General features: G+C 34.0%; 1 protein-coding gene across 1 annotated transcript; it reads right to left on the bottom strand.

Moving 5' to 3' along the window:
* Positions 1–12,358: 12,358 nt before the first annotated feature.
* Positions 12,359–13,210, bottom strand: LOC144436467 (D(3) dopamine receptor-like). Its single transcript, XM_078125265.1, has one exon. It carries the CDS (start codon positions 13,208–13,210, stop codon positions 12,359–12,361), a length of 852 nt encoding a protein of 283 aa, XP_077981391.1.
* Positions 13,211–17,500: the final 4,290 nt, after the last annotated feature.

The raw sequence follows: 17,500 nt of genomic DNA, 5'->3' as shown, positions 1-17,500 counted from the left end.
ATATCCATTTATACTTAAATCTGTAACTAAAGCTTTTTAAAATGTTTTCTTTGGTACAATAACTTACGCGTAATATCGAACTCTCTGTAAAAAATATTGCATTATCTGGATGTAAACATATTTTTTTAGCTGCATACACGAGAAATAAGATCAAATTGATTTTTGGGTCCGCAGCCAAAAACCAGCCCCGTCAACGGCGATCACGATTTCAGCCTGTTTCTGTACTGCTTGTGGATAATATTGAATGAATATATAGATGTTGTATTGATACAGCTTATAATGATTTATCTCTCTTCAATACTTCACGTTTTCCCCTCCGTTGAGATTTCTTGTCGAAATCCTTTGCTTAACGAAATAAACGAATTATGTCAACTCTCTGTAAAATTATTATCGAGGCAGAAATTCAGTTCTAAGATGGCCTCAGGCCATGTACCTTACTTAGTACGAAGATTAAGTCACGTACACGCAACAATCTATATAACGTTATGTGACCGTATATCATGGCCCAGTAATGGTACATTTAAGAAAAGACAAATTAGTCTCTATGTAATATTTGACGATAACGAATTCATCTTTGATTGATAGATGCGATAGTGTGTAATTAGTTGGAAGACGAATAGACTCAACTTAGCTGCTGGGTGTTCACCTTGATGGAACAATTTAACGAGAAACAACTGTTGCTTGAAATCATTGGTAATGCTCGTTACTATCGTTATTATGAGTAAGTTCAAAAAATAAGTTCACCTAAATTTGTTCGTTTAGCAATTTACTTTATGCAGAACAACACGTTCTTGTAACTTGTTGATAAACTCCAGACATTAGAAAATCCGATCAAGGTCCATAGTAGACAAGAGAATCCCTTGAACTGCGTAATGGTTGATGATGCCATGAACAATGAATTTACCTCATATGAATTATCTTACCAGTGTTTTTTGCACCTTAATGTTTTTTAGTAATATTTAACGTTAACAGATAGCCAACCTTTCAAATTTGATCAGCTGTCATATATGAAAATTGCACGAATTATGAGACATGTCTGGTGCACTATAGTCATACCCGTTCACTTCTATCAGTTGACGAATGACCTCAAGTCATTTTAGCTGACGCCATTTCAAACAGAGCGTACTTCAAGAGCTAGGACCTCTTAAGTCTAAGAACGCCTGAGGTAAGGAACAGTGACATGATGGTTTGGAATGTATAAACAGGAACGAAATAATGACTTTTTTTAACCTTCTTATTGGCGAAGGGAGGATTGTTATCAAAATGTTACAATTTATGCAGGTCCTTTTATTACTTGTCAATGATATTATCTTTTCTCTGCTATGGTTCATAGTTGTATTTGGAAGAGCAAAATGCCTATCATATATACATACAAAAACTTGAGTTTGAATAAAAGGACAAGTTCAAGTCTGGTTAATAAAACTTCTGCTTTATTTGAATCCCGACGTTCGATTGCGCACAGACAGTCTTTTTCACGGGCTATAAAAAACTGGAGAGCAGGTAAAGACGTTTGAAGCGTGTGTCACTCTATCAAGAGATGTCAATGCTACATTTGGTGTTTTTGTTAAGTTGTGTTTACCTCACAAAGAAATAAACACAGTAACAATGTCATTTTGATTCTGATAAGTTGGAGTTTGCACCGTATCGTCTAAATCGTTCAAAAAACATGCTGCAAAATGCTCTCCGGTCCTTTCGTTACAGATCATTAAACGTGACCTACGTGCCAGTCACACATTAATTTGTATACTCGCCTGAAGTAGACTGACACCATTATAATAACGGATATTTATTGCGTTTTTTATCAAATGAATTTCAAAGACGAAGGCCATTCTCTGCTGGGAATCAAATTATGAAAGATCAATAGACAGGCTGGAATATATTATATAAAGAAAAATATAGTTACAAATTTCAGATTGATTGTCTATATAGTAGATTAGACGAAGTACGTGTGGGCTGGAACACATTTGAAGACGACATTAAGTTATAACATTGACTTCTAAAATCAATTTATTTTCCTTTCCTTTCATAAAGATTTCGGTTCACTACTTTTATCCTTAAAATCTATCAACATTGATTTGAACCTGCTGAGTATTAATATTCGATTACTGTGCATTCAGAGATTTATTGAGAAGCAATATATAGATCAGCTATCTAAAAATTTAGCTTAACAAAGTTGAAATAAACACGTTGTAGAAATCACATCAGTCAATGAATGAATGAATGGATGTAAGTTTTAGTTCAATCAATAAACATGACTTGTTTACTTTCAAAGAAATTGGCAAGTATAATCTAAACACTGTTCATGGATGAGTAGGTGGTGACTGAGGTCGAAAACGTTATTTTTTTAACAAATTGATTCAATGATAAGTTAGGGGCCGGGCATTTTTAACTGACTGGTGAGTGGTGTTTTTGATGTGTGTGTTTCTGATGTGCGTGCGTGTGCGTGTGTGTGTGTGTGTGTGTGTGTGTGTGTGTGTGTGTGTGTGTGTGTGTGTGTGTGTGTGTGTGGTCATTTTGAAAAAAAACACCACTTGAAAGGAGGGAGGTGTCATTTTGGAAAACATCACTTTAAGTGGGGTACGACAAGATAAGAGTCATTTTGGTGACGTAAAGTGACCCCTGAACAAGTGTAATTTGTAATTTGTGTAAAAATGTTACACTGCGAGAGGGGGATACCCCGCCCCGGACCCTCCTCCATTTGTATTCTCCACGTATGCCTTAGCCACATGCACTATTTCTCAAATTTCTCATTTAGTTGGGTATAGTAATGACTAGTTGTGTATAAGGTTAGGGATAGAGTTAGCTTTCATTTTCATGTAATTCACCACTGGATATATTAACGATAGTTTTAATTGGTGATTGAACTGGCCATTTGTGTTTCAATCAATTTGTCATTCTCAAGATCATCTGAATGAAATTGTAGATAGAAGCATTTATGGTATTGGCTACATCTGAATGTACAAATGAAAACCATAAACGAACATTGAAAATACACTGCACAGTGAGTTGCATTTAATTCTCCACATTTTTGTTAAATCATATTATACTGCAGTGTATAAAACCACAAACATGTACATTAAGTACCATGGGTAGCATTATCACAAATTGATTTCTGTCAACATTTGCTACAGTTCTAAACCCTTACTTTTATAGAAAGAGATTAATTAATTGCAAATAATCATAGTCTCCTATGGATTTATGCTGTGTACTAAGATACCCTTAATACAAAATTACATGTTACATAGATTCTAGATTTAAACAACGAAAACAAAAAATACAAAAATTAATAAATCCTCGTTTTCACCATGAATCCTACGATCTTCTTAAGTGTTGTGAAGTCATGATGTTTACGCTTGTTTATAGCAATCTTACAGCAATATTATTGACATCTCCTATAACAACACTGACATCTCCTATAACTATACTATTGACATGTCTTATAAAAAAAATACTATTGACATCTCTGATAGCAATACTATTGACATCTCTTATAGCAATACTATTGACATCTGTTACAGCAATACTATTGACATCTCTTATAGCAATACTATTGACATCTGTTACAGCAATACTATTGACATCTCTTATAGCAATACTATTGACATCTCTTACAGCAATACTGTTGACATCTCTTATAGCAATACTATTGACATATCTTACAACAAAACTATTGACATCTCTTATAGCAATACTATTGACATCTCTTATAGCAATACTATTGACATCTCTATCTCTTATAACAATACTATTGACATCTCTTACAGCAATACTATTGACATCTCTTATAACAATACTATTGACATCTCTTATAGCAATACTATTGACATCTCTTATAGCAATACTATTGACATCTCTATCTCTTATAACAATACTATTGACATCTCTTACAGCAATACTATTGACATCTCTTATAGCAATAATATTGACATCTCTTACAGCAATACTATTGACATCTCTTATAGCAATAATATTGACATCTCTTATAGCAATACTATTGACATCTCTTACAGCAATACTATTGATATCTCTTATAGCAATACTATTGATATCTCTTACAGCAATACTATTGACATCTCTTATAGCAATAATATTGACATCTCTTATAGCAATACTATTGACATCTCTTATAGCAATACTATTGACATCTCTTATAACAATACTATTGACATCTCTTATAACAATACTATTGACATCTCTTACAGCAATACTATTGACATCTCTTATAACAATACTATTGACATCTCTTACAGCAATACTATTGACATCTCTTATAGCAATACTATTGACATCTCTTATAGCAATAATATTGACATCTCTTATAGCAATACTATTGACATCTCTTATAGCAATACTATTGACATCTCTTATAGCAATACTATTGACATCTCTTATAGCAATACTATTGACATCTCTTATAGCAATACTATTGACATCTCTTACAGCAATACTATTGACATATCTTACAGCAATACTATTGACATCTCTTATAGCAATACTATTGACATCTCTTATAGCAATACTATTGACATCTCTTATAGCAATACTATTGACATCTCTTATAGCAATACTATTGACATCTCTAATAACAATACTATTGACATCTCTTATAGCAATACTATTGACATCTCTTACAGCAATACTATTGACATCTCTAATAACAATACTTTTGACATCTCTCATAACAATACTATTGACATCTCTCATAACAATACTATTGACATCTCTTATAGCAATACTATTGACATCTCTTATAGCAATACTATTGACATCTCTTATATCAATACTATTGACATCTCTTACAGCAATACTATTGACATCTCTGATAGCAATACTATTGACATCTCTTATAGCAATACTATTGACATCTCTTATAACAATACTATTGACATCTCTTACAGCAATACTATTGACATCTCTTATAGCAATACTATTGACATATCTTATAACAATACTATTGACATCTCTTACAGCAATACTATTGACATCTCTTATAGCAATACTATTGACATCTCTTATAACAATACTATTGACATCTCTTACAGCAATACTATTGACATCTCTCATAACAATACTATTGACATCTCTCATAACAATACTATTGACATCTCTCATTACAATACTATTGTGAAGATGAAATACATTATTTTATGTCAGATAATGCCGCCACGATTATAATCAGTCATAGTTCGCAGCGTAATATATATTTATTGTATACATGCATCATTTCGTCGCAAAGAAAATGTAGTATGTAAAAATACACACACACACACACACACACACACACACACACACACAGACACACGCACACTGATTTTAAACTATTCTGATAGTTTATTATTGAACCTTGAAGTCCGTGGACAAATAACGTCCCCCGTGTACAATTAAGAGCTAAAACCTCAGATAGATCTCTTTTGCGTGATACATCTCAAATCTCTTTACGGATAAAATGTACATATCAACAACATTCAACAATCTTGTATAATTAAAATTTTGATAGACAGCTTGCACTGTCACTGTGATAGATTAGAGGTGATTTAATCAACCATACTGTGCTTACAAAAGTATTCAATCTAATGTGTATCTGCAGCAGATGGTATTTGGTGACATCTTCCCTCCAAACCAAGACAGCGTACACTTAATCTTTTAATACTCCTGGTTTTACAAATATGATTGCAACGAACACGGTGACATCTTTAAAAATACCTGAACGTAAAATAGCTTATACACGTATCAGAATTATCACAAAGGTAGTAGTACAAAATTACTGGTCAAAGTGACACCTGCGATTGTGTGATGGACTGCCGTACATCTTCTAGTTTCAGATGATCCCATAAGACTGTACGTGTGAATGTGTTTATTCTGTCTATCTATCTATCTATCTATCTATCTATCTATCTATCTATCTATCTATCTATCTATCTATCTATCTATCTGTCTGTCTATCTGTCTGTCTGTCTGTCTGTCTGTCTGTCTGTCTGTCTGTCTGTCTGTCTGTCTGTCTGTCTGTCAGTCAGTCAGTCAGTCAGTCCGTCCACCTGCCCGTCCGTGCGTCCATCTGTCTGTCTGTCTGTCTGTCTGTCTGTCTGTCTGTCTGTCTGTCTGTCTGCCTGCCCATCTGTCATAAATATTCCTGTTAATACACATAACTTCAAGCCATTTAAAATCGCGGCTGTTGTTATAGTCTGTCTGTCTGTCTGTCTGTCTGTCTGTCTGTCTGTCTGTCTGTCTGTCTGTCTGTGACATTCTTGTATCAATAAACATGGACCACTCATTGTTTGAAAAAATCTGTCACATTGTTTTGTATATTCTAGCCTTCCTAACCCAGACCCTATTCTTCGAATCACCTTAGATCAGGTAAAACCTCAACTATAAATAACCCTACCATTCTTTGCATCCTGGACACTCTCAGTTTAGAAGTTTATGAGATACATCGAATGGTTTCAGTGACCCGCTTGGAATCTGCAGGATTTAGGTTTGAGCCTTGTCGGTGCCATTTGTTAGTGAATGGCTAAAGTTCTTGGGCAAGATTTTCCCATACATGAGCATCGGTCAACACAGCTGTATAATTGGGGGACCTGGTATGATGGAGGTTGCAATCTGAATGATCTAATTCTATGAGCTGTATGGATTGTATGCTTCCCAGGGAGTTGGGAAGTACAAAGGACTGATGTACCGATATAGATCCGTACCAGGGGATACTAATCTTAGTCGCTGGAGCTCTACGGAGGACAGGTGTATTATGAATACACTGTATTATTACAATTAATTATACTAACGCCGTTTACAGTCATAAATCATATATATATATATATATATATATATATATATATATATATATATATATATATATATATATATATATATATATATATATATATATATATACAGGTTTTGAAAATTTGAACCAAATTATATGCTATAGACCCTACAGAACTGTTTCGTGAGGTGCGTAGTCCTCACTCATCAGGGGTAATTTTTCTACCCCTGATGAGTGAGGACTACGCACCTCACGAAACAGTTCTGTAGGGTCTATAGCATATAATTTGGTTCAAATTTTCAAAACCTGTATATAATTCGCTCTACTACCCGTATTGAGCACTTTTATGTGGTTTTATCTACATCCAGTCAATTATATATATATATATATATATATATATATATATATATATATATATATATATATATATATATATATATATATATATATATATATATATATATATATATATATATATATATACGTAGTTTAATTTCTCTGAATCTGTTATAGACACAAATCATAGAGTTTACTCCTTTTTAATACTCCACTAACCACTTAAAACATAGTGGGAAATTTGCGGTTAGTTTTTACAACTGCACATCTTGTTTAATTTGTTGAACCTTACTCAATTTCAGATTACACTACAACGAAATAAATCCAACATTTTAATTTGAGATGCCATTTAAGTGGGGCATATAACATGTGGACGTTTATTTAATACAGTCTGATGGAAACATACAAAGTAGTTTGGATGTTTGTTTTTACAATCACTGAGGTTGGATATATTTGTGGAATAGCCCAATACAAATTTTGATTAGCAGGCTCCACAGTTTGACAGTACGTAATATGCGCATGTCAGAACTATTCAGTATTTTAAATCAACTTCGTAACCATGGATATATATATATATATATATATATATATATATATATATATATATATATATATATATATATATATATATATATATATCGCATGCATATGGTCTTGATTCAAATACCACTCTTTCTGCCAGCGTCAACACAATGATCCATACCAAATGTAAAATAGAGATACATATGAACTATTAATACATACTCACATATTTGTATTAAAGGAACGTAATCTAAATCAAGGCAACAGAATCATGAAGTAGGATTATTATAACATTTTTATTTTTATAAATGAAATACACGTGATCAATATATGTCGATAAAGTATTCCAATCATAAAAATCTGTGACTACAATAATTGAGTGATACCATCATATAATATAAGGACGTTACTAATACGACAAAAAAAGATATATTTATGTATAGCTGATGAAAATATATTATTTTCTGATGATATGATTCGCTATTCGACCGCCACGATATCAATCCAATCGTATTCTGTAATAGGTTTCAATCTGTGTAGGCGGTAAATATATGATGACCATGTTATTCACGTATTGTAAATGTACATTAAGCAGAGCGAAATTTATCCTTTCTTTTCTGAACATACACATCAATGTTCATCAAATACATACCCTATGAATAAAGCACGTGTCAACAATCTGACGCCGTTCAAGATATATTCAACTTTAAGCCAGAATGTATAGTTTGCAATAATATTAACGTTCACAAATGATCAAACTTAGACACTGCCAGTTTTAAACAGTGGTTTTCTTATAATTAATACTTCAGATCTGTCGACATTGATAGTAAGCACACGTTCAACATTCATATTACTTTCGTACATAAGTTGTGGGTATTGTGGCCTATCGGGATACTATGGCCCAGTCATGTGCAACATCATCTATCAACTTAATCTTATTATTGTCCTGTATCTTTCAAATCAGTGGATTTCGTTGTATCTCTGTACCTATGTCAATGTGTTAAAGAACTGGCTTCCCTAACAATGCGTCTGAAAATGGTAATTATATGTGCTAAATATTCATTAATTATGTAAATGTATGTAATACTTAATATGTAAAGCCATATTTTCCCCTATAGTTTAATAGTTTTGTTTCAGTCATGATATAGACAGATACGGATGAAGAAACCACATAGGAACTCACTTTTGGACCAAAACACCCCAAGTATTTATGTATATTTTACTGACTTAAGAAACTACTTTCATAAAATTATGTATATTATTACTTGTAATCGACCTTTGATACAACCGTTTTCAACATTTAAGACAGTAATCGAAGATTACTGGTCTAGTCTTTTTCATAGAGTTATTTGTAAACTATTTGCGGTCCGTCTCATAAGCCTTGGTATTTGAAATCAATATGCACAGTAAAGATATCGTCAAGATACCATACATATAAATTATACAAAATCATACTCTGGACTCGAGATGTTTTGCGAAAATAAATTTAAATAAAAAACACTATCTCCAAATATAATAATATAAAACTAATGGTTAATTTATCGTCGTAAACCACATGCCTCTTTACGGCATGACGAACATTTTCCACATGCCTCTTTACGGCATAGTCCATGACGTACATTTTCGACATGCCTCTTTACGGCATAGTCCATGACGTACATTTTCCACATGCCTCTTTACGGCATAGTCCATGACGTACATTTTCCATTGTGTTAGCACAAATTATATGTGCTCTCGCTTGCGAGAATGGGTTAACTATGCCTGAACGATTTTTGGAATCTAAGAAATACGTGTTTTTGACACAAACCCCTAAATTGGCATTAGATAACGTTCATAACATGGATATATTGAGTCTCAAGCTTAATTTCTGGTTTTGTTTCATGTAGGAGAATGTTACCCCTTCAACTAAAATGCAACTCAGTATCTGACGATGATTAATAACTATTAGAAAGTAATTATAAGCTATCCTACTGGACTTACTGTTTTTTGAATGGCGACAGTCTCACATCCTATCCTCGACTGATGATCTAATGACAGATTATTGGAGACACCTGAGCGAATAGTAAAATTCCTAGACGGTCTTCACCATCACATGACAATTCTACTCACAGTCTGTCTGGTGTCACCGACCGTCTGTCATTAGATCATCAGTTAGCCTGAAGAAGTGTCCAGGATAGGATGTGAAACTGTTGCCATTCAAAACAACAGCAAGTCCAGTAGGATATATTATAATTACTTAGTTATTAATCATTGTCATAAATTGAGATGTATTGTAGTGAAAGATAGATTGTAATCACTTCGTTAATGACTTCATACCTGGGTGATTGACAATATTCATAAGCATATGACAATGATTAAATATTCACACGGCATAATTACAAAAAATAGAAATATGCAAATTTTTTGAATAGGATTAGTACAAATAATTCTTCAACTGTTGAAGGGACACAGTCTATAACATTATTTATTTCTTGGAAATTGAAGTATTATTTTGTAATTCCAATTACTAATACAAGTTGAATCATTTCGGAACTCCCACTTGGAATTCGGATACGACGTAAAAATGATAATGCGATGTAATATATTGGCGAACAATTAATTCGGAAAATATCATCGTTTCCAAGTGTCCACCTCTGTCACACGTATAGTAAGGTACTACGTTGTACAATCATATTTTTTATAGTCGAAACGTGAAATAAACTACAAACTGTGCCTTTTGTACATAACCGTGTCCATAATAAGACCGTGATTTCCTATCGTCATCAGTCTGTAAACTAACTAAATAAATAAATAAATAAATAAAATCGAATGATAAAATAAAAAGTACACACAAGGTCAGATAAAATAGAAATAATGTTCAGGTATGTATAAGATTATACTGTTCAGGTATTTTAACAAATTTCAAAATGTATAACACTATAAATACGTATGTCGATTTGTCCATGACTTAATAAGGATAGTGTTTGAGTGTGTTTGGCAATGATTGAGATATAATGCCCATTACACATTTCAAGTCTACACAGCATGTTGTAGAAATGTATCAATGTGATAAATAAAAAGCAAGCAGTCCTTTTTTTACAGCTGGTGCTAAGTGGACGTACAGTTGTCTCTAAATCCACTCATGTATGCATCACAAGAGATAAGAAGGTGACATTCTTTCCTCCATTGTGCACACAACATGATTAAAATGAAACTGTGTAGTGGGTGAGTAGTATATTGTATTAATAGTATTGGTGCAGCTGTGTAACAAATGAGCCTTCCTTCGAAATTATTTTAGAAAAACCGAGGTAACATAATAATGGCGCAGACTGATCCGTTGGACAGGTTGTCTACTTTGTCTAGCCCATGTAAAAGTCTTTTAAAATAGAAATACAATTGTATACAGTTACACTAAAAAATAACTCGGACACACTTAATATTACAGCAATACTAAACTTTGATGCTCATTCACATTATTTGAACGGTGTATCAATATTCATTATAGATGTCAGACATGTTTACAGTTACACATAAAATGTAGTTCAAATGCGATCAAACTGGAAACTTTAAAATCACTCAACAATTTTAGTATATTAAATAAAGAAATAGTAAACTGACATACTAAAGATTATTACCTCCTTGTGTATTAAAATATGTTATTGCTTTGTCATAAAAATGATACAAAATACATATACATTAACATTTATCAATATAAATATTAATTTGGTAGGTTTTATTGAGGTACTAAAAGCTTGTAACTATAATAGAAATGGCTTCTTTCGAATTAAGCTTGAAAAACGATGGTCGGCGACTTGCAATAGGAAGTATAAATACCTTTTTTCATTAATAGGACTTTCCTTTTCTTACATTCATTACAAACGATTTACACTATTTATGTGTCGCAGAACTAATAAGTGAAACCTTTTAAATTAATGAAAAATGTTCATATTAGTTTTAATTTATGATTTATTGTAAGCATTCCGTTGACATACAACCGAGATGCGATGTATAATGCACAGAGGGCCACTGTATGATAATGAAGTATCATTTGTAACACCATTTAAACAGGCATTCCGTTGCCTCTTTTATATTTCTCAATGGCACAGACATGTACAGCCACACTTAAATATTAAATATTTGCTAGATACGTCAAAATCTTAAGAAATGATAACATTTGAATATCTTTAAATATTTAGTAACTAGATGAATACGAGTGTAGATAGACAGCTCGTGGCATTTCATGAACAATATATATCTTTTAGTAGTGTACCACATCAAAACGGTTTCGTAAATATTTCTATTATAACAAAATGTCATTTTAAATACTGACCCATTATTGTGAATGACTGGTCATCCATTCCTTTAAGTCATCTAAGGTACATTACAGATCACAAAATGTTTCCATGACAACAAAGACTGGTAGAAAGACATTTCCTATCATGTTATCATATTGTGCGCAGTTATAAAACTGTTTTTATTCTCGTTTTGCTACTTATGTTTGACTCACCAGTCTAATACTTTCACGGTTTTTATATTGTAAGACTTCCTGATAACCAACTTCCTCTCAGTTTCATAGCAATCCCAGAGTAGACATAAAGTATACTGACGACGAGCTTGGTTACTGCTTTACAAGGGATACCAACAGAATTCGTTTCCCATCAGTATTCTTATTTAGTCTCTCGGTGACATGTTTGTACCTACATAAATTTTGCAGACAATTTCCCATACGATTAAAGGTCCTTCAGTGTCAGTATAGCACTCGTACTATGAAACTCGAATCGTGGGTGCTGTTGCGGTTACTAGACTTTTGCTACTGTTTGATTCAGTAGATAAAGGTGTACAAGACCAATGTAAAACCTTTCGATAGGCTTGCCGAAAGTCTTTGTTTTTAGCATACAGGAGTGGATTAATGGCGCTGTTACTACAACCAATCCAAATGCCAATCTGGAGAGCTTGTCGTAGATGACAACTGTAACATACGGATGAAATGAATAGAATGATATAAAATGGTGACCACATAGTGAAAAGCGCTACAACTACTAGCCCCACGGCTCTTGCTGCTTTTATTTCAGTTTTATTGAGTCTTCTCTCACCATTTGACAAATTTGTGGGTTGCCGCCTATTGTGTGTGGTCTGCACTTTAAGCATCATCGGTCTTCCCTCTACTGTGGTCTTAGGTATTGTTGATGTTTCATGCTTTTCTTTCATTCCATTTTGTTTTCTTTGAATCTCTTGATTTTGGTTTTCTTCAGCTTTTTCAGGCAGTGGTTCCAGGTCAATGATATCCATCTTGTTTTCTCTCTCCAATGATATAGCCGGTGTCTCTTGTACAGGAGAGAGAATAGTTTGTGGAGATATTCTCTTTAGTTGTTGGCGGATGGCACGGAAAATATGGAAACTTGTAAACGCTATAACAGTAGAAGGTAGTAAAACGCTGAGAAGGGCTGTTGCTATGATAAAACCAGTGTTGACATGAAAACACACAGGAGGAAAGGGGCCATCAATGGGAGGATGCTGTTTTTCTTCTGCCCACCTTGTTAAACACCCAAAGCCCGCAGTAACAAAAGAAACAATCCACGTAGCTGCGATCATTAGTCTGACACGTAATGGGGTCATTAATTGATGGTAGTGCAGTGGATATATAACGAACAGATATTTATCCACACTTACCAACATTACACCAAAGCTGGATTGAGTGGATAAGCCAACGTTCAACGTCATAACAATACTACACAGAACATCACTAAATATCCAGTCACCGTACCAAATATATACCGCAAACAATGGCATGATAATGGCACCGCAAAAGAAATCTCCAACGGCAAGACTTAGAATGAAATGGCTAGAGTGCTTTTCTCGCAACTTTTTTAATCGGAGAACCGATATGACGACCAAAGCGTTGTTAAAAATTACTGCAGATATGATGATGATTTCCAGCGTTAACCACCCAATTCGTTCCGGTAACGGCTGAACGAAGTCGTCATTTGTAGATTCTGGCAAGCTTTCGTTATCGTTCATGATTATCTAAAGAATGCAAGTGATTTTTACCCTTTCACATTATTCACTGTGACTTGTTAGCATTTCGACTAGTCTATTCGTTTTTACAATTTCATTAAAAAATGCCGAAATCGGTCAGAATAGTGATGTTACTTGTTTGAAGGTGATGATGATGGTGATAGTTGTGGTGGTAATGATGAAGACGATTTACACGAATGCCAGAACTAAGTTGATGATGATGATGATGATGATGATGAATTGGCTATAATGATGATGGAAAGTGTGTCGTCTCACCATCAAACCAATCACCTTTGGATTCCTTCAGTTTAGATTATGCACTCCAATTTCCAGCACGAATTGGACACACTATAAACGCAATTAGTCTGTCACAGCACTTGTCCAGAGTACCAGCTGGTTTTCCACTTTTACTATGCAGACTATAGTACGTCAGTAGTATGTAAACCCTCCACACGACTTAAACAGGCACGGAGGTCGTCAACACATGTACTGAAAGACATTTAACACAGTGTATATCAGTTGTCTTGATTGGTCCCTTACATATGATGGATTATATGACAGTTATTCAGTTATCCTCCCAAAATCGTTGATCTAAATATTGACGACTCGCTGACCCATTTGGTTCCTTTGACAACAAACTCCACTCTCAGAATGATTTTAAAATATGCAATAAAATGTGGAAATTCCTAACACGCCGATGTCCTTTTTAGATAGAGTTTGTAGGATAGTTCGTTCTTTCTGTTCAACAATAAAAGTGCTTTTTGACGATACCTTGTACATCCGAGTTAATGAAGCTCAATCGCCATCACGGATGAAGTTAGTCAATTTAAGTAAATGCAATGCAACACCTTTCTCTACATGACACACAACACGCAGAGTTTCAACTGTCGTCACGTTATACACCTCATGAGAGATCGATTCACAGGAGATTCAAAAATTATTGCTGTGCTGACAGTTTGGGTACAATTCGTACTTTGTCCGTTCCTCCACTATTCAACACCCACACTTGCATCAAATTCAGCTAATATCCATACACCTACTGCATTAACGAGGTTAGGTGGAACTTGTCAGCTGACTTAGTAATTAAAATGATGAAATACGAGGTGTGATATCAATTATAACACAAGCATCCTATTGAGGCGATGAAAAAATCATCGCATGACTAACATCATCACCACTAATATGCTATCCTTTCGTCTGTGACACGTTTGCCGAATAACCTTCCTGAATTGGAAGAAACCATTTCGACAATGAACATAGGGTACACTGCGTCATAAAAATTGGTAATAGTATTTAACTGGCTATAAAGTGCTTGCAATGTTTGATTTCCAATACGAAATATTCATATTACACTAGACTATACAATTAAAAGGTTTTAAAGCCCGCTGCAGAAATTTCAAATGTTCTATATTTTCCACAGGCAGTGACGTACTAAATGTTAACATATTCTGTCGGTCAATGGACAGATATTGTCCACAATACATGACAACCTGACCGCCAAAAAATAAAACAAAGTTTAATAATCAAGGATGAGATAGTCTTTGTAAACATAAAATGATAATTAAAAATCAATAAGAGCTGTTGACCTAGAATAAACCAGTTATTTGATATGTATAAATTATGATGCGTCAAGTTTACAATGAAAATTTACACCGATGTGTGCATATATAATTCTATACTAAATTTATTGTGCCTAAAGCATGTCACCCTAGCCTACTTCCGTTTGAAGCATGTCACCCTAGCCCACTTCCGTTTAAAGCTTGTCACCCTAGCCTACTCCCGAAGATCAAGTGACATTCGACAGTTTGTATTCGGAAGTGAATTCTGCTTGGCGAGTCAACGTTACAGTTTTGTGTAGTGCCTAAGATGAATGAAAATACACCTACTATACCCTAGTACAGTGCGTTCCGTGTTAGTGTTCACTGGCTCTGTTTTATACAACCAGACTGAAACCAATATTAGGAAACTGCACATTCTATACTTTAAGATGACAAGATCGCAATTTCTTACTTCATTTTTTCTACTGCAACTGGTCTAAGACGCAGACATGTCGGGCAAATGTTTTCATGTCTGTATTTGATGTCTCCATGGTGACACGTTACTTCATTTCATTTAGACAAGAAACTGTACTCATTAAATCTTGCTATATCTTAAAGTGTAGCATGTAGAGTTTCTTATTAGTTGATTTCTAGCATTATTGTATCAAAGAGAGACTTGGTGGTAGCAATTTGGTCTAAAGCGATAGGTTTTGATATGTCTTATTCACTCAGATAATCATATTTAATTCATATCAAATCCATAGTAGGTGTGAACGAGCTGCAGTCATATGTATTTGTTTAGGAGATCGACACTTACAAGGGAGATTTATTGCCATATAAACAAGAAGGAACGGACGCCTACATCGTCACCTTGTATTGTCATGGCAATGCCCAATATTAATGTCCTTTACTATACGTAATACGACAGTGTGGACAGGAGAGCAAGGGGATTATTTACCACTATGTAGTAGTATCTAGAGGCAATTTTGACTTCTCTGTGTCGCCACTGCTTGTATTGATTTCCGTCAAAAAGGAGCTATTATTCGTAGTACATATCCCAAACATACACCCACTTAAAGCTAAAAGGCGATAATATAACCCAAATTCAAACTAGTTAAGATATGTACATGTTTATCAGTATTTCAAATTATGTTGGTGTGTTATTATTGGTGAAGTAGTTATTTGATTGTTCTCGTTTTTATGTCAGAAATATCACAAATTGTGTCTTTGTTTGAAAATCGTCGATACATTTTGGCTTGTATATCCTATTCACTGAAGCGGGATTCATTAGCGAAATCTTTTATGAAATGATGCCAGATAGGATATATGGTATGAATGATAAGGACCATCTTCTGCACTTTATCGCATTTCATAATCAGAAAGATGTAGAAATATATCCTTTGCAATTCACATAATATAGTAGTCACAGAAAGTGAAAGAGAATTGTTAGAGAGCCACAAGCGTTTGTATAAATGAGTGCATTTCCACATTCCAAAGAAAGTTTTTGATATCATGAAGTGATAAGACACTCCTAGTCTCAATCTTCACGCTTTGAAGATATGAATTCATTCACTCATCCATTCATTGATTGATTGAAACACCAAATGCAGGAAACATACTTCGTTTTGATGATGGTTTATGTTCAGTGATAGATTACTTATCTCTTCGTGAAGTTATCTTTTGAAGTAAAAATGTATTTGACCTATCAACGGCAACTTTACTGTATACATTATTCAAAAGCAAATCAAATTCTTCAATCTGTCACTATTTTTAGAATGGATTTACTTCCACTAGAGTACTGATTTACTTATCCTTGGATCACTCGTATGTTAGGTCAGAGGTCAATCCTGCTCATTGCTGTGAGTTAGCCATATTTTGTAAACTTACTAAATCTCAATGTTTCATACAGATCTAGAGTAAGTTTGTCCTACGTTATTACAAATCTTTGGTTTAAAATTTATTAAACTTTATTATTTAATTTAGTATCATCTCCATAAATATTTGTTCCGTGAGATGACGTGCACGTATTGTTGTGTTTAATGAAATAAGTATTATTATCAAAAGGTGGAGTTCTTCATCTAGACTCTCATCATCGCCTGGTTGTTAACATAGGCGACATACTGGCTGCTAGGATTGTATACGTATTAGTGAAAGATGAACTGCTGAAATACTGGCTGAGTTCATAATATCACAAGAAGTTCGTAGTTACAAAACATGTTCTAGTTTTTTTGCCTCGAAGGTTTCTATGACCTTGATGATAAACTGCCGTGTGGTTCATTTAAATTTGGGAAAGAACAACGTTGTAGATATACGACCCTTATCGACATATATTTCTTAGAAACAAGTTTCAAAT

The sequence above is a fragment of the Glandiceps talaboti genome, chromosome 6 (genome assembly GCF_964340395.1).
Source record: "Glandiceps talaboti chromosome 6, keGlaTala1.1, whole genome shotgun sequence".
Classification (NCBI taxonomy): Eukaryota; Metazoa; Hemichordata; class Enteropneusta; family Spengelidae; genus Glandiceps; species Glandiceps talaboti.
This window is presented reverse-complemented; position numbering and strand designations above follow the sequence as displayed.

Coding starts and splice junctions, on each gene's coding strand:
- LOC144436467 (XM_078125265.1), bottom strand. CDS start 13,210: ATGACCCCATTACGTGTCAGACTAATGATCGCAGCTACGTGGATTGTT.